At 33.1% G+C, this 24,324-nt stretch overlaps 1 protein-coding gene across 5 annotated transcripts in view; it reads left to right on the top strand.

Annotated features, from left to right (window-relative positions):
* Usp7 (Ubiquitin-specific protease 7) overlaps positions 1-24,324 on the top strand; it is a 780,393-nt gene that overhangs the window by 51,524 nt on the left and 704,545 nt on the right. For 4 of the 5 annotated variants that reach the window (XM_089595056.1, XM_089595060.1, XM_089595061.1 and 1 more), the window contains exon 3: positions 14,574-14,666. The exons of the other annotated variant lie outside the window; for it this stretch is intronic. In XM_089595056.1, coding sequence (XP_089451182.1) covers positions 14,574-14,666 — 93 coding nt within the window. The remainder of the gene's footprint in view (positions 1-14,573; positions 14,667-24,324) is intronic. 5 annotated transcript variants of the gene reach the window in all.

The raw sequence follows: 24,324 nt of genomic DNA on the forward strand, positions 1-24,324 counted from the left end.
TGTCACGTGGTTAAAGATATCGATAATACGACTATGTTACTAAAACTACAAAAAAAAAAAAAAAAAAAAGCTGTCTTGCGTTGTATAGCTAGAAGTGTTTTTTGATGGTCTATTTTATCAACTACATACAGTCGGATAAATTTTAGTGTGAGCAAACTAGATTTTCGGCTATCAAATTCAGACTGGGCCCAAAAAATTGTTTTTGTATAGATCTCGAGCCCGATAACAAACGTAACCATTTTCGGACAAAAAAATGTCAGCAAACGGTAAAAAAAAAAATGGTAAAAATGTCCAAAACAGGTTTTTCGCTTCTACCGTAGAAGTTGAAATTTGGACAAAAAAACGTTCCACTTGAAAAGATGTGCAATTTCAAGAAGAACAAAATCAGCACCGGTGGATCTAAATTGGACGGGCCGTTTTCCTACTAATTGCCAAAAAGTGCCAATGTCGCTCTGTTTTTCGGTAGCTGTAACTGGTGTTCTAATTAATATTTTTACTTCAAGTTTCAACTGAACGTAGGTTTTGTTATTCTAAACATCCCTACACAATTTCAGGACGATTGGATGCAAACTTTTTGCAAACCGTCAAATAAACTAAAAAAAGGTCCTTCCTGAAAACGGCTCTAAAAAAGTTGTTAGACCACATAAAACGATTTTTTTTAATGTTTTCTCCTGATAAGATGTTAATCTAACACTAGTTAAATTTTTGTATCTCTAACTTTTTCTTAAGTACCTTAAAAATGTTTCGGAAAATACTGTTTTTTCGTAAAGTACCAGCGGCGCGCGGTGGCTCGTGGTGGCGCTGGATTGAGCGCACCGCCAATTTAGGCCACGCCCACTGCCTCGAAGCGCCGTGCCAATCTAGCGCCTCCGCTGGTACTTTTAGTGAGAACTTTTACTTAGAGACAACATTTTCAAAAATGGCTCTATGTGGTCTAACAAATTTTTTAGAGCCGTTTTCCGGAAGGACCTTCTTTTAGTTTAGTTGACGGTTTGCATCCGATCATCTTGAAATTTCGTAGGGTTGTTTAGAATCACAAAACCTATGTTCAGTTGAAATTTAAAGTAAAAATAGTAATTAGAACGCCAGTAATAAGCTACCGAAAAACCGGGCGACATTGGCACTTTTTGGGAATTTGTAGAAAAAGGCCCGTCCAATTTAGATCCACCAGGGCTCATTTTGTTCGTCTTGAAATTGCACATCTTTTTAATGTGGAACGATTTTTTGTCCGAATTACAGCTTCTACGGTAGAAGCTGAAAATCTTTCTTGGCCATTTCTACCATTTATTTTGGAACATTTGTTGACATTTTTTTTTGTCTCAAGGTGGTTACATTTGTTATCGGGCTCGAAATCTATACAAAAACATTTTTTTGGGCCCAGTCTGAATTTTCACCAAACAGGGGTAGTTTTCATCTAGTTTGCTCATACTATTTATGCAAATCATTGTGTGTTGCATAAAATGTAAAATTAATTAACCGATTGCGAGAATTAAAAGTGCAATTTAAATTGTAAAATTCTAATATTTTTCATAGTAAATGTCTATAAAAATATTTATAGTGCCACCTTCAAACCAAAGAAAAAAAAGTTTTTGTTAACTGTATATGATTTACGCGCTATCAAAACATTTTGGTAACTATTTCTGTAAAATTACAATAACAATTTATTGTAGGTAAAAAGGTTGATTGTTTATACATAAAAAAACCTTTTTTTTAAATGCATACTCCGAGTTACAATACGTTGAAACTAGTGGTTATTAAATAAAAAAAGCTTTATTTAGTCTCTGTAAGACTCTTTTATCTAAAATACGCAATTTTTATAAAGACAAAAGAATCGACTTTAATGTTTGTACCCATATATGTAGTACGAATTTTGTCAATTTAATAACCACAAGGTATTAATAATGAATGTAAATATAAGCCAAAAAATATGATATATGTATGTGGATTAATATTCACGTATAATTGGATGTAAGTTGTACTATACTGGTAAAAATCATATTTCATACAGCCATAGTAAAAGTATGAGTTTTCTTTTGTCTCCAGTTTTTTTTGGTCATAAATAGGATGTTCATAATTTCTGAGGAGTTTCAAAATGCATAAATTGTGTTTAAATCCTTAAAAGTTATTTTAGTATTATTAAATTATGGAATGGCTTTGCTAATAAGAAGTATAAAAATAACAATACTTATTTTGATGTAACCGAGAAAAAAAATGTTGACAACAAATATATATTTTTAAACGAAACATAAATAAAAGAAATGAAAACTAAATGATAAATTGGATTAAACGAAAAAAAAGAAAATGTACCATAATGTGGATTTGAACCCTATAGTGCAAAACGATCACAAATCGGCATGATCCATCTTAGCTATCCAAAGGACACGTTAATCTCCTTCCGAAGTCACATATGTTTATGGATATCCTCTGGAGCTTGTCCTACAGTTCACAGCAGTTAGGATTTAAGATGTGTAAAATTAATAAATTAGTGGTTAAAGCTGTACTGCAAACCTTAAAAAAATAGTTGAAGCTGTATATTTTTTAAAAACATTAACGGATTTGCGAATGTTCAAAGTACGGGAAAATATAATAAAATAATGTATTGATATCAAAAGTCTATGCATATAATTGATGAGCATTTAGTTCCACGATTTAATAATATAAGATTTATGGATAACATTGAAGCAAGAGCAAGAGCAAGTCAGTTATATATATATATATATATATATATATATATATATATATATATATATAAAACATATACTCGGTTGCAGAGTGAACTGAGAAAAACTTGTGTCATCGCTTGCTTTGGCTGTGCGCTCAGCTATACAGCTGTATAGCCAACATTTCCACTTCTCTTCTTGTAGGCGCACATTTGGTATACCCCTTCCACGCATCTCCAAGATATGCGCCTACATGAACATTTCCACACGAATCTACTCCTCTCCTCGTATGTGCATACCCCTACCGCTCGCAAACTGTGGAGCTATGATGCGGAGAGGGGACATGGTCCACGGAAAATATTTAGTTTTTGACATCAGTTTTTTGCGTTCTTTATAAATGTCAAACGAATCGATATTTTAGTAGGTTGTAGAGTAACTTTGTACGAGTACAATTCCGTTTGAAAAATGGCAATATGTTAAAAAACTAGCCATGTCAAACGTTTTTGGCGGTGGGACCATTTTTCGCTTTTTTGCAGCGGATTGAAAAAAGTTAACCACCGATCTTCTTAAAAATTTAGTGTGGATGTTAAGGGGCACAAGAACTACCTTGTTTTTAATTTTTAAGTCTTAATATTTAAATGAACGTGAGTTATAGATTTAAAAAAGAAACGGTCCAAAAGAGCTCTTTTTGAAAAATTGCGAAAAAACGGCTGGGCCAATTTTATCTCACTAGAGCTTATTTTTTTTATTTTGAAATTGCGCATATTTTTCAACGATACAACTTTTTGTCCGATTTTTCAGTTTTTTTCTAGACGTGAAAAACCATTATTGACAACATTTATCATTTTTTTTGGGCCCTTAGCTGACACAATTTAGAGTCTTAAACTATTTAGATTTGTTCAGAAATTAAATAACTACTACCATGATTTTTTTTGCGTTAATAGCAATTTTTTACTTTAAAAAGCTTATTTTATCCTACTACTCTCCCGCAGGTTCGATTGTGCCTCAACAGAATTTTTCACACCATGGCGTAACTTGAAGGTAAATTAATTTCAAGACCCTTTTAACATGTACAAGCTTAATTTTTTTTAGAACAACATGGTGGCTGTCTAAAGTATTGTCACTACAGGTTTATTTCCTTATATTCTTAACCTGTATAATTAATCAGAGGAAGTTTTAAATAACAATTGTAAACGTTCAAAATTTCTGTAAAGTTGTGCTTGCAGAATCAAAATTAGTTAACAATCATCTTTTTGAAATTGGAAAAAATCTAAGTAATATCTAAAAAATATCTAGAAGTAGAAGAAGTAGTAAAAGCAGTTCAGAGCACTCGAGACATATGCCATGGAGCGGACCCCTCGTTCTTCTGGTGACCTTGGATGTGAAGAACGCTTTCAACTCAGCAAGATGGAAGGATAAGCTTTACGCTCTAAAATACACATTCAGAACACCAGACTATCTCTTTAGAGTATTGAGAGATTATCTCAAGGACTGCTTCTAAACCTATACTACAACAGAAGGCAAAACAAAAAAGAAAATAACTGCAGGGGCATTCCAGGAATCTATACTTGGACCCGATCTCTGGAACGGGTCATACGATGGACTGCTCCGCCAGGAAATGCCAGAAGGGACGTTCTTGGTAGGGTACGCGGATTATGCTACTGTAGTGATCGTTGAACGCACGATGGAACTTGTCCAGATACGACTTAACCAGATAATGTGGATAGTGGCTCCATGGATGGAGAACCACGGACTCGAAGTTGCAGCAGGGAAGATGGAGATGGTACTATTGACGAGGAAAGAGATAGATACCATCATCCCCTTTAAGGTACGAGAAGAAGAAGTAATGACAAAGGATGCCGTGAAATACCTAGGGGTGACGCTGGAAACAAAGCTTACGTTTGCGCCTATCGCACTATCTCGGAGTCTATGATAATGGTGATAGTGGGAGTAATCCCCATCGACTTTCTTGCGAGGGAAAGACGATTGAAGCACCTTACGGAGCAGGACCTAGGGAGAATGGAGGCCAAGAAAAACGCCTTGGAAACTATTTGGGAACGCTGGCAATATAGATGGCAAGAGGAAACTAGAGGTAAATGAACGGCACGCCTGATAATAGATGTCAAGGAATGGACTGAGCAAAAACACGGGAAAGTAGATTACTATCTTACCCAATTCCTCTCAAATCACGGGTATTTTCATTCGTACCTCAACATGATTCGAAAAACACAGACGACTGCTTGCAAGTACTGCGGCTACGACAGAGATGACACCGAACACATGTTCTTTGACTGCACCAAGTGGCAAGCCGAACAAAACGTCCTGCAAGAAAAGATCGGAACTTTAAATCCCCACAATGTCATAGTTAAATGCTACTCAATAAGGAAAGATGGACTGGAGTAGCCCAATACATACATACAGTTCTTCGGGCCAAAAAGGCGGACGGTTCCCTGAACAACTGAGTGACGGTGGCGCGCGTGTGAATCCGGAGCCATCGTGGTGGCGTGGGGTAGTGTTTTGGCTGCGGCGCTCGAGGTGTTCAGGGGGATGGTGGTGGGGCTGGGGGGGGGGGCGCCGGGGTGTGGCCGCGGGGCGGTCGGTGTGCGGGATGGAGTGCTTAAGCGCAGGGTGGTTGATGTGCGGTGTAGGGGCTTGCATGGGTGCTTGAATGCGGGCAGGCTTCTGTGGACCGCTTTGCTATATCACCTTCCTGCCGATGAGCGGCTGTACCTCGATGGCCTAAGTTTCTGCCCCGCGGGCTCTGAGGTGAGTGTGCTCCTTATGCCTTTGTCGGGAGTGGCCGAGTCTGGGCTCGTGCTGTGGAGCGTCTGCTCATCATTTTGGTCTATCTCTCCAACTAAACAGAGAAGAGCAACTAGGATGCATGATGGGAACTAGAAAATACCCTAGACGACGCAAAAGTTACAAGACGCGTTGGCATGGTTAAAACGAGTCCCACACACTACAGGGTTTGTACACTTTTATATCGTGCATAAAGGCATTCTGGACGACCTTGGAAACAAAAAAAAAAAATAATAATAACAATAATAATTATAACAATAATAGAATTATTAATAATATTAATAAGATTTGTAATATTACTAACATTATTAATATTAATAATAACAATATGAATAATTCTAATAATAATAATATTAATATTAATAATATCAAGAACATAAATAATAATATTAATTATAATAATATTAATAACATGAATAATAGTTATAATAATAATAATAAAAATAATATTAATATAATTAATAACATTAATAACAATATGAATAACAATAGTAACAATAACAATAGTAATAACAATAAAAATAACAACAATAGCTATAACAATAACAATTATAATAATGAAAAAAATAATAAAGAATAGCTAGAAGTATCACTACTGGTCCTTCATGGGCCATCATAAGTATTTACGTTCTCTACTTAACCATCAATTTCATCAGTTCGTTTCAGGGCCACTCAACGTTAAACTAAAATCCATCAAATACATGTTTAGTACCAATACCGGCAACGATTCGTCGGCTAGAAGACCATATAAAGCCAGCTATTTATTAACCAAGTCAGTCATACACTGGCAGATGTCGCAATTCTATATGTATTTAACCAGGAATCACCGATGCTCTTCGAGGTCTGTGCTACACGGAAGATTGTTGTTACCAGAAAAACAGGTACTATATGTTAGTACAAGTATTTTCGATACTCTGTACAAGAAAAATGTGTACTGGTACAGGTATATTTAATACGGTAGTATACTTTAAAGTACCTTAGTGAGTATAGATAAACCTTATACTTAGTACGTCAAAATCCGATACGTGGTACGGGTTTTTCCTGTACCATTACAGAAAGTTAGTCGGCCATTGGGAGCATTCAGAATGTATATATATATAGGTAGCTGTAAAAGTTCAAGAGTTCCCATACATGTATGCAAGTATGCATATATATATATATATATATATATATATATATATATATATATATACATATCTCCACTGTATATTATAAGCGCACGTACTATGCGCGGTAGACGGTACAGTAGAAAGCCATGCGCAGTATACAAATTTAATAGACTATCCATGGTACAGAAAAATCCTGTACCAAAGCTATTGAAAAACTTGTACTAGTAAAGTTATAAAACCGACTAGTCACAGGTTTTTCGGTGATCCAAATAAGTATGTCAAAATGTGAGACTGGTTGCAGAAATCTCAAGACCTGTACGTTATTTTTCTATGCTCATCACTTTTGGTATAGCTTATTCTGGTAAAAACAATCTTCCGTGTAGGTGAATCTATTAGCTATGAAGGAAAAATAAACTTCGGCAAACGCGACAGTCTCTAACTGTCAAGCATCACGAACCAATTTTTCCACCTTGAATAACCAAAATGACTGAGCTCTGCAAAAAAGGAAGTGTTTTAGACACTCGCGTCTCCGGCGTAACACCAAAAGACGTTGGTAAAGAGCTATACAACTAGCTGTCGTGCTTTAGACGTTGTATTTTTACTCACGATAAGTCTGGTGCTACAAGAGCAGGCCAGAGAAGATCACCCTGAAAAATCCAGGCAGTCACGTTAGCTGGAAACTTCTGTCAAGAAAGAGTTTAGCTCACTGGACGTTTTAGAGCCATCGGATGTCGAACTACCTTGGATTCAAACACATTAAAACTTAACAACCTTGACGAAAAACAGCCTTTAGGGCTTACAAAAGTTTTAATAATGCCTATTCAGACCGTGCATGAGTTTGAAAAAGCGCGACCACTGGCGATAGTTGGAGTCACTAGATCGGAAATAATGCACGGAAGTAAGTGATCATTTCTTTTTATTCATTTAATCTTACATATCTATCAAGTTAGAAGACGTTTATACAAGTAATAACTAATTTTCCATCTTCTAATTTATTGTTTTTTCCGTACGCTTTGAAGTTATATATTTTTGTAATGCTTGTTTTAAAAAAATTGGATAAGGTTATCACAGACAATGAAAAATTTATTATTTTTTTGTATTAACGTCTTTTAAATCGATAAATTTTTGGGATTAAATTATTAATGAGAAATTGTCACTTACTTCCATGCATTATCTCCGGTCCAGTGACTCTGACTTTTTCCAGTGGTGGCGCTCTTTTAAACTTTGCACAGTCTGAACAGTCACAAAAGAGCGAATTGGACGGAAATTTTAAAACGCTTCAAATGTTTAAAATTTTTGTGAAATAAAATATAATTTTGTTGCAATTTAAATTATTTTTTTGAAAATTTATTTTGTCACTATTGAGTTTGAAAAAAAGATCTTGAAAATTTGTTTCTGAAAAAAAAATTTTCTTAATCTACATGGCGGCATATTTGAATATTAGCAAAAATATTATGAACTTTAAAATCGTGTTCCACTAAACCTCAAGCAATAGCAGCATCTTTAAATGTAGTATAATGTATTCAGTCAACTGTTTTTAACATTTCTAAAGATTCTGCTCTATTAATGCTATTTAAAATTAATTTTAAAAAACTTGCTTTCTGTCCTCAGGGGACACTATGTTAAGTTGACCTATTGTTAAATTATTTCTAACTTTTTTCCGTTTTACCCAAGTTTTTGTCACTAAATAAAAACAGTAGTATTCTGAAATATTAAGATAGCGAATATCATAATTGCAATACTATCTTTTTCATTTAATTAAAACCAAGCTGTCAAAGCTGTCTCTGACTTTTCTATAGCTTTGAACATATTATTCTCTTCGAATACGATTTTTCGTTTATTTGCATAATGTACTGGTAAGTTAAATACCGAGTTTTTTTGACCACAAAAAGGAAATTCCTGCAACTATCATTTGTAGGGTTTAAGGAGGCTCAACACTCCATATATAGTCAACAACATATATAGGTATAGTCATGACCATAGCCATATTATTACTTGCACTGCGGAGCACAACAAAAGCTTCGTCTGCTCCATGTGGGGGTTGATGTTTACGTAGATGTAACCTTTTATTGTACATAAAGATAATTAATATAAGTCGCTAAACAATGGTTTTTTTTATCAAACTGCACTATTTTGTCCTGAAGTAAAGAAATATATTAATTCAATTCATTCACAATAAATCTATGAATATATTTCTGCTTGGCGCGTTTTTTGCAAACGACATTTCAACCAAGATTTTTCTAATCGTGTCTATTAGTGTACTTCAGAAGAAAATATCTTAACAAATTCCACAGCAACCTATACATTTCTATTGTTTAATTAAAAGAGTGATAGTTAAACTATATGTCTCTAGTTTTTTGTTCATGTAAGAAGTGATTTGAGAGAGTTATGATGAGATTTCCAGTGAAAAAAGTGCCATCTCCATAAGAGGCTATGTATAAGACGCTCACTTGTCAAGCGTTTTACTAAAAATTTTTCGGAGCTACCTTCACTGAAATTTTGCATGGAGGTAAAAAACATTCTCATTGACCGTGGATTTAAATTTCATCCATTTCATAAGTACTTCGATAGGTGTGTTGAACCTTCCTAAAAACGACCATCGACATACTCTGATATTCGTAAATATTTCTACATCATTCTCATTAACTTTTACATCTGTTTCTGTTATTTTATCTCCTTCGGTATGAATATCATCAAAACTTTGAATAAATGCGCAAAATTTAATAATAGTATAACAGATTTGTACAAAAAAATTTTATCAGAGGATCCTACCATGGAATTGTCAACTGGAATTTTTTCGTTAGTATATATATATATATATATATATATATATATATATATACACATACACATTCACTTTCCTGTATGCTTAGCGCACCAACCGCTTCCGCTAATTATCATAAACCTCCGTATGATTTTCGATAGACTTCTTGTTGAATTGATTTCGTGAATGGACTTCTATTATTATAAAATTGATATATTTAATAACTATACACGTAGCAGACTTCATGAGATAAGCGGTAAGAAAGAGCTTTACCTTTTTAAATATAGATATATTAGAATAGAGTATGCGAGTGGACAATGAAACTGTGAAGTGATCGACCAACTGTTTTTAGCCAATAACTGTATATATTACCATTGTAGGCTATCTTACTGATACGTCAGAATGTATGGACTAGAAAGTCTACATCTTTTATAGCAAAAATAGCTGGAATAGCTCAGTACGTTTTTGGGAAGCAAATTTTTTCGGAATCCATACGAAAAAACGTCAAAAAGGTCCGGAAAATAAGTTTTTCCGCCCTCGGGTGGTTTTGGGAGGCTGGTACTTCCTCGGGCGAAAAAGCAGTTTTCCGGAACTCGTATGAAAAGTCTCCTTTACGAACCTCGTTACGGACCTCGCCTTCGGCTCGGGCCGCAAACCTCTCGGTTTGCAAACAAAGACTTTTCAAACTCGTAGGAAAACTACCATTTTGCTCTTTTTTAATGAAAAAAAAACTTTTTGTCAGGAACAGAAGTAAAGTCAGAAATAGCGCTTCAAAAAAAAAAAAAAAAGTTTGTTTGACTTCAAATCAATCCACAACTTTCCCCACTAAAAAATTAAAACCGCCAAAAATGACCATTTTTGGAAATTTAATCACTGGGCTTCCAATGGTCCTGGACATTAAACCCTTTTTTCAGGGCTTAAATTTTAGGTATTTGTAATACCTCTAGCTCTCATAAAAATTTTGTAAACAATTTTTTTAAAGTTTTGCCACAATTTGTAAAAATGTACAAAAAGATGTTTTGCGAAAATGGAGAAATCGCCAAAAATGGTCCAAATTTAATCTTCCAAAATGGTATGTCTTCTGCAAATGTTTTTCTACTACATAATTATCATTTGAAATACTCATAATACCGCCTAGCCCTCGAAAAACGCGTTGTGAAATAGGGCATTTTTGCTGCTGTGGGTCTGAGGCGAGTAAGCGAAGGGAAAAGAATGCATGGTGAGGAAGTCATGCTGCTCCTCCAGCCAGATTCGGGTGGGTGAGAGCTTGAATAGAATCCGCGTCTTCACATATCGGCCATGCTATAAAAAAAATACTGTATTTTTGAAAGTACGGGACTGATATGGGTTTTTTTTGTTTTTTTTTTTAAGTTGGGTACCTCGCAAAAGTATCAACAGCTATCCTATTTCCCCAATACAATAAATATACCATCAAGCGCCATGAAGTGAAATTTCCTTTGTTATATGGAAACTTCGTAACAGATACAACATCGCATATCAATCTGTTGAACTGTTTTCGTAGATCTGTATGATGTTTTGTAGTACGTTATTACAACATAATTTCATACCGAATAGTTTGTAGTAGAGTATTTTCATACTTTAGCAGAATACAATATACTGTTACATATAAGTATCTTGTAAAATCGTTCAAAACAAGCTGGTAATACATATTATATATTAAGTGTACAATACCGTAAAAATTGTTTTATTGTAACATTGACATATTATCGTATTTATAATACTTTTTTCTACAGAAAACCATCGTTACTTATAATTTCAGACTTATAACGTCATTTTGTAATGTTTTTTTAAATTTCAGACTATTTATCATTCGCTATTGTCTTCTCGCAGTCTGTCTTTCGTATACAACGTGACATTGCTCTTGAACAAAACAGAAGTGCTAAAACTATATTTAATTGTTGGATCCAATACATCGTTGCCGTCTTGTGCATTTGTATTATTATTGTCAACCATCCCAAACTTGTCAACATTCGAACAGCTCTAACCATAACAACTGGTACGAAAAGTGGTGCATGATATGCCATGCTTCCTGCTCGTATACGTTTTTGGTGTGCATCCCATTTTCCACTGACAGCTTATGCTTACTATGACATCGAGAAAATGACAATGGCTCTTACGTCATAACTGGCTCGAGGCCTTTTGACCTTTTCCATCCATACTTAGTGGCAACTTTTGTCTTTCCGTGCCTTAGCTGTATTTACAAGTATGTTCAAAGCGAATGTCATTTTACAGCACCTTTCGTGAGTTGTAAAAATTGCAGGTTGAACTAATTTTTAAAAGTTAGCTTCTCAAATAATACATATTAAAGCTCGTCCAACGACTTGTCTCTCTTTAAAAGCATAGAACATTTTCGTCATTTCGATGCTGAGTTTTACGATGATTTTTTTGCAGCATGCTCATCAAAAATACATTAATCAATTCGGTAATGCCGTCATTTTGTAATATCCTAATAATTTTAGTCTTTCCTGGCTTGTTAAAACAAGAAATGGTATCAAAACATGTAAACGCATGGAAAAATAAAGTATACTGACTTAAAGTTTTCTGCAAAAAAATGTCTCAGTTTGAAATTCACACAGTAGCCCCTCTTTTATTTGGTTTATAAAGTATATACTGTCTTTCGGTGACAACTGCGTTAACAACGCTCTCTTATAAAAGCGCTAAGAGATTTCGCAAAATGCAACGAGTAGGTAGTCGCGAAATCAACTTAAAAGTACCCACTCGAATATCAATTTCGCAAGATAAATTTTCAGCTAGCAAAAAAAAGTTACAACTAACGTCTAATAAGTTTTTTATGTGCTAAGTTTAATAAAATTGTAATTATAACGGTAGTTGCAGAGAAAGATACAGATTTTCTGATAGTAAAAACAACCGTTTAGTTGTCAATACCCATTAATAGTGTGGCTGTTGTGAGGAAAGATATTGGTTTCTTAGCGTTATTATCGTAGTTGTCACTAAGAGATAGTATATACTTGATAAAACTCAACAGAGGAGAGGCTAATGATAGTCTGAAATTTAAAAAATTTTACAGAATGACGTTGTAAGTCTGAAATTTTAAGTAACGATGGTTTTTAACGGTAGAGAAAAGTATTACAAATACGATAATATGTCAATGTTACAATAAAACAATTTTTACGGTATTTTACACTTAATATAAAATATGTATTACCAAATTGTTTCTGATAATTTTCCGAGATACTTATATGTAGCAGTATATTGTATTCTGCTGAAGTATGAAAACACTCTACTACGAACTATTCGGTATGAAATTATGTTGTAATAACGTACTACAAAACATCATACAGATCATTGAGAACAGTTCAAGAGATTGATATGCGATGTTGTATCTGTTACGAAGCTTCCATTTAACGAAGGAAATTTGACTTATTTAGTATTTATTGTATTGGGAGAATAGGCTAGCTGTTGTTATTTTTGCAAGGTACCCCACTTATAAAAAAAAACTTATATCAGTCCCGTACCTTCTAAAATACAGTATTTTTTAAAGCACGGCCGATTTGAAGCCGTGGATTCTATTTAAGCTCTCGCCCTCCCGAGTACAAAACGTCCAACGTCTAACTAACAAAATCTTGTTATTAAGTTAATTATTTAAGCTGTTCAACTTTATTCATGTCACGTGTAGCGCATAATTTTTTTTTCAAAATCTACAACTTTGGGTACATAGTGCAAAATGCTCTTTCAGACCTACGTAAAAATTATAAATTGTATATAAGTTGCTATTCAACTCAATAAGCAATATGCCCTGATATTGCATCTGTAAACTCTTTGAATCTTGTTTTACCATGGATTCTAACTTTGATGTAATTTAAAAATCGTAAAAAAATGAAACTCTTTAACAGATCAGACGACAAAGACTATCGAAATATGAAAAAGAAAAATTTTTGTGTATCTTTCTAGGTGTCTTATGATACTTATATAAGAATATAACGTGTAACAAAATTCTAAAACTTACATTTTATTTTAAAATTCGATAATGTTTTTTTTTGTCTTTTTATGCAGGTTATTTTTTTTCTGTAGACACAATTTTTTTCTAACGTCTTAGGTGTTGTTTCTGGTATTATCCAGTATTGATGTATGATTTTTCTCATATTGATAATAATTGTATATATAACCTTTGATGTTCATGCATTTTTAATAATTCTGGATAGTTTTTCTCAAGTGCAACGGATTTTTCAAAATTTGCAGCACCTGTCTTTTCCTCAGCACCTGATTTTATTTGGCCGCACAAGCAAGCTCCTCGTAGTATTAATGTTTTTCGACACTTACATTGATTAAAGGAAGATGCAAAACTGCAAAAGGGTCTGCCTGTACTTTTTTTATGTTTTTCTCTTTTGTTCTTGGTAGTACAATAGGTACATCCAACCATTCTCTATTATTTTTCAAGAATCTTAATGTCGTTCTGATACATTTACTCCGCCTTTCTCTAATCTGACATAAAAATTTCCTAACAGTACTTTTGTGGGCATCTGATGAAATGTACAACGATTTTAGCTTACTGGTAATCAAGTTATCAATAATCAAATACACTTCAGATTCATGGGCGTGTAAATTGTGCTTGACAGCTTCAAAAAATTCTCTTTTCATTATACCATGCAAAAAATCAGGATGGCAGTTGTCTAAGAAAGTTATTATAATTTGAATTATACTCTTATATACAATTGTAATTTACTTGAAAAAAAATAGTTTTTCATTTATGTATGCGATAAATTGTTTTCTGTATTTTTAAATTTTATGGGAATCGGATTGCTACTCGAAAGTACTGTGCCTATATCGCTCACTATACATCAATATGGATATATTGTAAACGTATTGTGTGTATATACATACTAAACACACACACACATTGTTGCACATACATGTGCGTTTTTGTAGGATAGATTGAAATACGATTGTGTTATAAAAGACCCAGCTATGGGCAGCCTTTTTTTTGGAAGTGGCAGATTATATCTTTACCAGCTACGCCCAACAAGTTTTGCAGGAGTGCAAAAGGGTGCAATATTACTTTTTGTCCAAAACATGTCGCATTCCTACAATCTTCATTCATAAAAATGACATATAGTACATGTTACGTACTTACTTGACAAATACATTTAAAAATTTGAATACACTTTGTATACCTTTTTGTTACTTTGCCCCAAGTATTTTTTGATTGAGTATATACTTGATAAATGCCAATTTATGTACATTGATATTTTTTTCTAGAAATTGTAAACAATTTAGAAGGATCTGAAACCAAACCACTGAACGGTGAATATGAACTATCTTGTACTACTCATGACCAGGATATGGAAGAAGGTTAGTAACAAATACACAAATATATGTTGAATACGATTTTTCAATTAAATTTTTACATAAGCTTGTAACATCCCATGTCTTATGCTTACTGTTTATTACTTCGAAACATATAGTTCCGTTCTAAAATTATAAAACGTGATTACTCAGTGATCTTCAAACATCAAGCTGTATACCTGCTTCTGTAATCGTGTGACATATGACTTACTTTTTTTGAATCGAGCTACCGTCAGAAAACTTGGAAAACTTGAACTACGCGCGCAACCTCCAAACAATCTGATAAGTGCTTATCTTACAATTTTAATTTACATTAAAATACACAAAAATGCAAACGATTAATAATTTTAACATTTATTACTGCGTATGACCCACAACGAATATGGTACACAATTTTGACATCAACGTGTAAGATCATAGTTTTTAAACATTAACTTCTGCATAATTATTGCATCACGATTATGCATTTGTCAATCGAAAGTTATTAGGTTAAGCTGCAAGTGATCGTTTGTATTTCCAACCTAACGTGTTCTCTTTAAATAGAAGTGTATAAAAACTTCTTGCACATACTAATATTCGCCTTCTTCTTTCATCAAGTGATCCAAAGTAACTATAAAGATGAGAGAGTGAATTCTGTTGCGTCTTTTATACGAATATAAGACTTAATTCGGTAATAAGGCTGCATGTTAGGAGCATGCATTTCAGATAAATGTAAGACTCAGTTCGATGTCTAGGATATGTAAGAAAAGCTTGAGCAATACAGGCCACTGTATACTTACCTCAATAGTGAATTAAAGACGAACAATAAAGAAAAGACCGTCGACTAGGTTCTGATGTTAAAATCTGCCGCCTCATTATCATAATTGCTACAAGTGTTGTCGTGTAGGATCAGAACTTGCGTTTCAGTCAATCTTGTAAGATCTTACAACTGCGTGCGTGCAAGCATGACTTGCAAAAGACCTGCTAAGTTACAGTATTACCATACATCATTATTATTATCCTTTTTTTTCTGTTTTATCGATATAAATTTATTTTGCACTGCCTTCATGACCATCTTTATTACTGTGTCCATACTTTCCGTTTTTTTCACCTGTATCATCCCTACAAATAAAATTATTTCATTAATTTAATGTTAGTTTTGTGTCATTTCCATACATTTGTATATACTTACTGAGCCACAATAAATGTGTTAATTTTATCAGTTTTGATATTTCCTAATTCTTTTTCAAACAAATATCAGTATATAGCAACAGGATCACTTTTAAAAAAAGCTCCATAAAAGGTATCATTGAGCCAGGTTACTTTGCTATTCTGTAGTTTATGATGGATAAATTTTTCCCTTAATTTTTTGTAACTCGTCTCTTGAACATCTTCCGTATCATAAGATTAGGGCAAACAGAATTCTCTGGCTACTGCGATTTCATAAGCCAAATGTTTACAAATATTTAGGATGATCCTAGTTTACAGATACAATTGCAGTATAATCTATGGGTTTTCCGACAGAATTTATTCAATGTATCAAAGTCTTAATTTCTTTACACTTAAACAGCAAAAGTATAATTACTACATTAGAAACCAATGTTTTGTCGATTTCTAAAGAATCAGCAAATTTTATTGGTTTGCTGAAAAATTTCTTGCCAGGCTCTCAGTGTTGTTTATTCCATGCCTTGTAAAATCTGATTTACGACAATACTAAATTTAAACAAATAATGCATCATTGTGTCAGAACGTACACAAAATTTGTAAATTTATAAAGTTAATATAAGGACTAGAAGATGTAATTTTTAGAATCACTTGTGCTGCGGGAGTTTCACAAGATCAACTTATGTCCTGTATACATCTACATTACGAGTCAGCTACACATGTCTTTTCGCTTATAATTTGGAGTTAATATCTATTGTAATTTTAATAGCGTTGTGTAAGCTTAGATACATGGTTCTTAGTATATAATACTTTTTTTTACTAGTTTGTTTGATGTACATTAAAGAAGAAAACAATTTTTTTTACACATTTCCTATGCACGTTGATGGCTTTACAATATGCATACAAAATATTATTACAGGAAAATCTTTTTTTACAAGCAACCATATATCTAATTACCTTCATGCTTAAAGAATCTTATTCAATAGAATAATATTTATTTTATTAGATGTATTTTTCTAAGAGTAATCTTCTTTACTAGAGCAATTACGTGAATATGAAAGAGTCTCGTTTTCTCGTACCTGCAAGTTAACGTACATGTAAAGAGGATAAAAAAACTTTTAAAACCTAACGTCTGTATAAAAGGAACGCACAGTTTCGCTTTAATTTGGTACCTCATGATTTGTAAGTAACAGTTAATAATGATTGCAAAGTTTAGTTTTGAAAAATAATAGAAAATTACTAGCAATGTGCAGCACATTACAAGACAAAAAAATACAAAAAAATGTAAATACATCATCAATTTCCTATAATTTATGTGAAAAATTCACCAAGACAACTTTACCTTTTTTTGATAGTAAATTTCTTCAATATCACTCCTGAAAAAATCTTAAGATATTTTAAATAAAAGTGTCGATTTACAAACAGAACTCCAGTGGAGTCGAATTTCATCATTACTTCTAATTTCCACGTGTTGAAGAACAAAATTAAATCATGTTTTGTTAGATCTTTAACCGCAGTAATCCTGTTCGTTGATCTGTAGAGAATTAATTGAAAAATAAGACTCATGATAACCTAATCAATAACCCAGAAAACTATTTACATAATAAAAAAAAAATTTAATATGTTTCTTTTCCATTTACATTTTCTTTAATAGCTTTTTTTTTTTTTGTTATATGTGCTCCATGAAAATAAGGCTAATAATTCTTTGATTGTTTGATGGTAATAATATTATCTGATAATGTTTCTAATAACAAAATAGAGCAATAGTAGATTTTTTTACGAGAATAGGAAAGGAGGTCTTAAATTTATGCTTGTACATCTAATATGATTGTTGTGATGTCTAGTAGATTTTCTATTTATTTTGTGCGTAGCAAATACGAGATTGTTTTTTTTATTTTCCGATGAAATTATTGGTATTGTTGGTAGTAAGTACAAAAATTTTACTGTTTGTAGAATAAACATTATATTACTAAGGATCGGAAAAAATTCTACTTTAAACTAATGTTAAATAAAGTGAAAAAAAAATCTGACAGTTAAAAAATTCATAAAAAAATGTGTCATGGTACTTTTTAAGAAACTGCAGTTTAAATAGCTTAGTTGATCATGATTTCTAACTAGACAATTTTTAAGCTTGCTTTTTTGGTCATGTTATCTTTTTAACAACAAAAATATTTTACAATGATTTTGATCTTTAAACATTTTAATTTCATGTTTTTTTTTTGTTTTTTTTTTTTGTTTTTTTGTTTTTTTCATATAATTTGGATTAGGAAACGTTTAAAAAAATAAAATTTCGTATGATTTTAAAAAGTACTTAAATAAAGTTTGATCTGCTGACCACAAAAATAAAGCTCTTGTAGACCTGCATAAAATTTTGTTTTGCAACGGTTCGTCATGTACACATTTTATATTATGGGATTCAGAAAAGAGAAGAAGAGAAGATTCTTCTTTAATTATGATTTACTTGCAGAAAAAATTAAAAATTTTTGTATCAAGTTATCGCTTTGTAGAGGATTTTACAGAAATTATGGAACCAAAAATTAATGAAAAAAAAGAATTTGTCCTTCATAGCCCAAAGGATCTGACAAAACATTTTTGTAAAAAATATTTTTTTGTTATTTTGGTTTATTAGGCAAAAATATTTTATCCTTAGCATAGAGGAACATTGCCACTATTCTTATTACTAAGGAAAAAATAACTTGAAGAACTTTAAAATTACTCTTAATCTTTATCCTAATGGACCCAAAAATTGCCAAGTATAACAGTTTTTATTACCAATATCCCTTCTCTCCATGTTCTAAGTATAAAATATTTCCTTAATTTTCTACGCTATTTAATAAGTTCATACGCTTACTACCTATGTTACGATTTGCAGTTTTAGTGTTTTAAGCATTATATATAAAGTATTTAAAGTATAGAAAAATAGCGTAGGATTTGTTTTCTTTGTTATTAAAATCTACTAGAAAATTCGAATGTAAATCATTAAATAAGTAACCTAAACTTTTTTTTATTGTATTTGTCAATCAAGTCAGATGAACAGTTGTAATTCAGTAATAATATTTTGGTAAATAATAAATTATTCTTGTTAAATATATCCATACTAAACGTGTGGTGACTCAGTCAGCTAGGTTGTGGGTTGGCACGTGGGTGACCGTGTTTCAATTCCTAGCCAGAGCAACTTTTTTTAGTGAGTATCTCCGTGTCCACACATCCTCCTATGGTCCCTCTACACTCCCCTCAACCCCCACCCCACAAGTCAAGGAAAAATTCTTTTTATTTCTTTGTAAAATTAACCCAAAAAAATTTTTGGAAACTCCCACGCCTCCTACTACCCTTCCACAGCCCCACCACCTGAATTTAGTGACCCCACAAAAACTTACAATATTTTGAGAAAATGATATAATCATCTGGTTTTAATAGAAATATGTTTAAAAAAGGTAAATATAAGGTTATTTGTCCACCCCAATGCTTTCCTCCACATATTCCCACAAAAACTTAGAATGTATTGTAAAGATACTTTATTATAACCCGATCGGAAAGTAAGCAGGGCTCCCAAGCTAGTTAGCTGGGGCCTATGTGAGTTGCCTAGGAGGTTCTGTGTCGGCGCTAACTGGGGACAAGAAAGTTATTGTCTACCTAGCTTTTCCTTGTTATTACATAGACTGGTAGCACGGGGCAGATCGCTGTGAACAATTAGTTCACGTCCGGGATACATGTAGACTTTTGCTTATGTGTATAAAACATAGGTCAGAATAATTTGTATAGTTGCCGCTGGAGCAAAACAATAATAAATTAATTTTTTAATTTGTGATGTAAATTAATTATTATTTTCAATTAGTATACGTCTGGGATTCAAGATTATTTAACTTTAGGAACAAAAAACGAATTGGAAGGCAGTCCCTGATGCGTAGAAGGCGTATAAACTTTGAAACAATCGGTTTGCGTCTGGGAAATACTGTAAACGTTATATTGTATCTTTTTAGCTATATAAACAATCTCCCAGACGTGTAGTTTCAATTTTTCCAATTTTTTGACATTTTCGATCGTTCAACCGATACCGATCATTTTGTACGACTAGTTAACGTCTGGGAAGTGCAGCTTTAGGAAATATAAGTTTGTAGTGTCAGAAAAAATTGGTTCTTAGACTTGTTAAACGAACCCAAATGTCCGTTCAGACGTTTTCATTGAGTAAGTAAAAGCCCGATTATTACAGAATGGGTATACGCTTGGGGATGTTTTTTTCACGTAATGTAGGTTAATTTAACGGCGTTTAAGTATTCTCAGATGTATTTATCAAGTATTAACACGATACTACCGTGACAACGGTTTCATTACATAATTAAATATTACAGTCATCCTTGTCGAAATTAAGATTAAAAACAACTTCTGACCCAATAGCTTTAACTTCCTCGTCCTCATCTTCATCCAAGCTGTCGTTATCTTCATCAAGAGTAATCATATCTTCAACATCATCATCTGTTAGTAAAAACAAAAATACATGTACTCAATTATTTGTTCTACTCTGTACTGTTCCAATTATTGTGCCGTCTTTCAGCAATAAATAAAAAAGAAATAATTTTACCATCATCAGAATCGATAAGAACGTCGTCAACAAAATCTGGCATTTCAGGACCATCAAACCAATGCAACTGGTATGTTCCAGCAGGAGATAACTTCCAATCGTACTGTAGGGGATCAAGCGAAGATGGTTTGGATAGATGCACATTATTCCATAATTCCGCAATATATATTGATCGTCAAATATGCTGATCAAGCTCCCTAGAGCATGGAGGGATCAAGCATGCTTCAAAATTCAAGGTGTTCTTTTTAAAAGAATCGCTGTGTTCAGACAACGAGTTACTCCTTAAAAATAAATGACGCCGCGCATTGTTGACTGTCACTAAAAGTTCATAAACGTTAATGATATTCTACATAAAACTCGTTGCACATTATTAACAAAAAAATTTACCAATGTATTTTAATCTGTTTGTCTGAGTAGCATACGTTTTGCAAACAAATTTCTCGATTCCAGCGTGTTTCTGCTCATCTTTGATATTGCTGGATGCTTGCTGGAATTCTGAGCTGCTTGTTAATATGGTAAATGGCTTACTTTTTGCCTTTTTATACAAAGACGGATTATAGTCACAGCCGGTAAGGGCGTGAAATGCTGGAAGAGCCGAGCACATATGCTTGCCTAGTTCTTTGTAAATGGCAGACACGTTGATGTAACGTTCGTTGTTTCCAGTACCAAACTGCAGCCACACGTTTATTGAGTAATCAAAATGTTTCATGTTTCCTAGGCATATTATGAGGACATCATTGCAACGGACAACAACGTTGGCTGCACCACCGTTTTGAGCTATAAAAAGGCAATTTTCGTGTCGGCTTCTTGGTGACCTTCACACTTATACTGGGGCATGTGTTGGATACTGACACTGTCATTGATGATCGAATATTTGTAGTACTTATTGACATAAATGTACACCATCTTGCTCTTTAAAATGGTCGCACCCCAACAATCGAATAAGAAATCAACCAGCGCTTCCTTAAATTTACCATTTTGCATTTCAGCATGAAAATCTGCAGGTCAAACTTGATCTGGACCTGTAAAAAAAAAAGCAGTGCTCGTTCAAAGGCCTTTTTCTCGAACAATATTACAACATATTGTGCTACGGTCGGCAAGTGTCGTTAGTACCTTGGTTTCCAAGTAACGCAGTGTATCGTAATTGCTAACTTCCAACTTTTCGAAAAAGCGACGAGTACTAAAAACATATTTATCGACAAGAGGATCGTCGCATTATTTTACCAGAAAATCAAGAAATAAATCAAGCAAAAATTCCAATAAACAATAAATGTGTTGCTCTACAATGTAATGCTGCACAAAGGAGCACGAATGTTGCAAGGCTATTGAAAAATGGTTTCTTGTCTTATGCCAATTAGTTTTCTCTATGCCTCCCCGTTTCCTGGCAGCGTTATAATTGGCTTTACAAATGTGATAGTACACATCTTTGCCATAAGATACTCGGTCATGTGGAGTATATAATAAGTTAATGTCGTTAATACTTGTTGCAAATACCTTTACTTGATCGAATGAGGAGTAATTAGTAGTTGCAATTAATTTACGAGTATGATTGCGTGCTCTTTCAAATAATTGACCACATAATAAACATTTGTCTCGTTCTTCGCTTTTTCTATGTTCTTTGTTTGGCAAATCGTCACCTATTTCTGTGTCATCCTCACATCAAGGTTGGGATTTTCTACATTATCAGAATGATTCCTGTACATCATACACAAATTGTATTGAAAGTTGACACTTACACTTAAAAGTAACGAGTTGAAAAAAAAAAAAAAAAAAAGAAAATTAGAAGTAATTTTAGGCTGTGTACTGTATGTAGTGTATTAATTTTACTTTTTCAATTGAAATGCCGCGATGCACAATCCAACGCTTGCAAAAAATGTCAATTACAAAAGTAATTTTGGCCACCCGTCAATTGATTGGAGAGTTTTATTTTGGAAAAATTAATTTTAATATCAGTTCAGCTCACGGTCCGATTCCAGCTGACTAACTAGCATTGCAAGTAAAAAGTGTACTTGTTTAATATTTACTATTATTGTATATGTATATATTTGAAGTGGACTGTATTGCGAGGGCAACGCACAACCAGATGTAGTCTTTGTTTACATTTAGCATAGTAGTATTCGCAGAATACAGACACAAAGATATGAATGTAGCTATCGGTAATAAAAATTTCAAAGTGTTTGATTAAATGAATAAATGTGACCAAAATACACTTGAATCCAAAACAATAGTGTAGATGCTCTCTCATGTCAAGTATATTGACTTTTTTATTTTATAAAAACAATTGTATTGTATGCTATAATAGCACTATAAGTAGTAAAAAGCTTGTTGATTGACTTATTTGCAAAATAATGAAAATTGATGCCACGCTAGTAATTAACATTTTAAGTAATCAAAAGTACTGTTGTATCGATGAAATGTTTAACAGTATGTACTTACGAGCTTTCTTGGTATCTGTATTCTAATCTCAGAGCAGTAAAAGAAGTATACCATGGCTTTGAGTGATAACCCACGCTGTTGTGCGGGAATATATATGTCGGCATGCTGTAAATCGTGTTCTCTGCAGATTTTAAGCGATTCAGCACATTTTTTTAGCGTTGCTGTCGAAAATTTCTTAAAACACTCTGTTTCAGCACACAAAAAAACGTTAAAGGAGGATCCGGCTTACTCGCCATTTTTCACTGCCGCACATAAGACACGACGATCAACAAAAAAATGGCGGAATCAAAAACTGAATCTGTATACTAGGAAAACGAACGATGAAAGAAAAGCAACAGGAAAAAGAATCAGTGCCGTAGTAATAATGCCTTTCAATGGTCATTAAAGACAGTACAGTAGCCGCTCAGTTGAGAGCACTACAACGATCCGCTCCTGGACCCGTAAGCTATTGTAACTATATCGATGGCCTGGACAAAGAAAAGCGTAGCTCAGATTTCTCTATATTATTTTAAATGGTGAAATCTGAGCTAAGCTTTTCTTCTTCCGGACCGTCGATATAGTATATGTAATAGTTACAACGGTCTTCAAAGCGACCTTTATCTGGCAATAGTGTCCACAAATGGGAAAAAAATTAAATTGAAAATTTTAGAAAAATTCTTACTATTAAAATTTTTTTAATATTCTAACAAACGTTTGTAATTCTTTTATTCACGATGTTGTAGATGTTTAAGTTCTTTCATCTTAGTTTCATATTTTTAGTTTTATATTATTAGATGTAATTCAAAGTTCTCTTACTACACAAGTGTTCAAAAACAACGAATTTTCGAAAATGTACGCAGTATATTTATCATAAAACAGTTTACCTTTCAGTTTGACGATCAGCAGACGTCTGGAAACATTGCAAAGAGTAAAAAAAAGTGTTTATGACGAGTAATGTATTTCTCAGATATCAATCGATTGTCTCAGACTGCCTCTCCATTCGTTTTTTGTTCCCAAAGTAAAATAATCTTGAATCCCAGACGTAAACTTATTAAAAATAATGATTCATTTACATCACAAATAAAAAAATTGATTTATTATTGGTTTGCTCCCGTAGTAACAAGAAAAATTATTATGACCTATACGGGTCATTCTTTCATGAACCCAACGGATTTTGCTAAAAATTAATCGTCACCTCTCTGATTCGGCTGAAAATCATTTTCCAGTTTCTACATTAAAAAATAAAAGATACGTGTCTGAGAAATTTTTTCTATCGCCTATTTTCGATTTTATAAGTTGAAAGAAATTTCATAATAATGGTTGGAGACTCATTTTAAATAATGTATAGCTCCGAATCCTTAAGAGCTACAAAATTTTCACCAAAGCACTTTTGTAGCTAAAGAGTTAAACTTTAAGAAAAAAAAATTAAAAATCAAAAATTAGTAACAAATTAATATTATCATTGAAAATTTAATTGTATTAATCGATTTTTAACAATCGCCCCCAAAATAAATCGAGTTTTTATTA

This window comes from Copidosoma floridanum, unplaced genomic scaffold, assembly GCF_036245765.1.
Source record: "Copidosoma floridanum isolate Cflo_tuat_1 unplaced genomic scaffold, Cflo_Japanese_pri ptg000024l, whole genome shotgun sequence".
Taxonomy (NCBI): Eukaryota; Metazoa; Arthropoda; class Insecta; order Hymenoptera; family Encyrtidae; genus Copidosoma; species Copidosoma floridanum.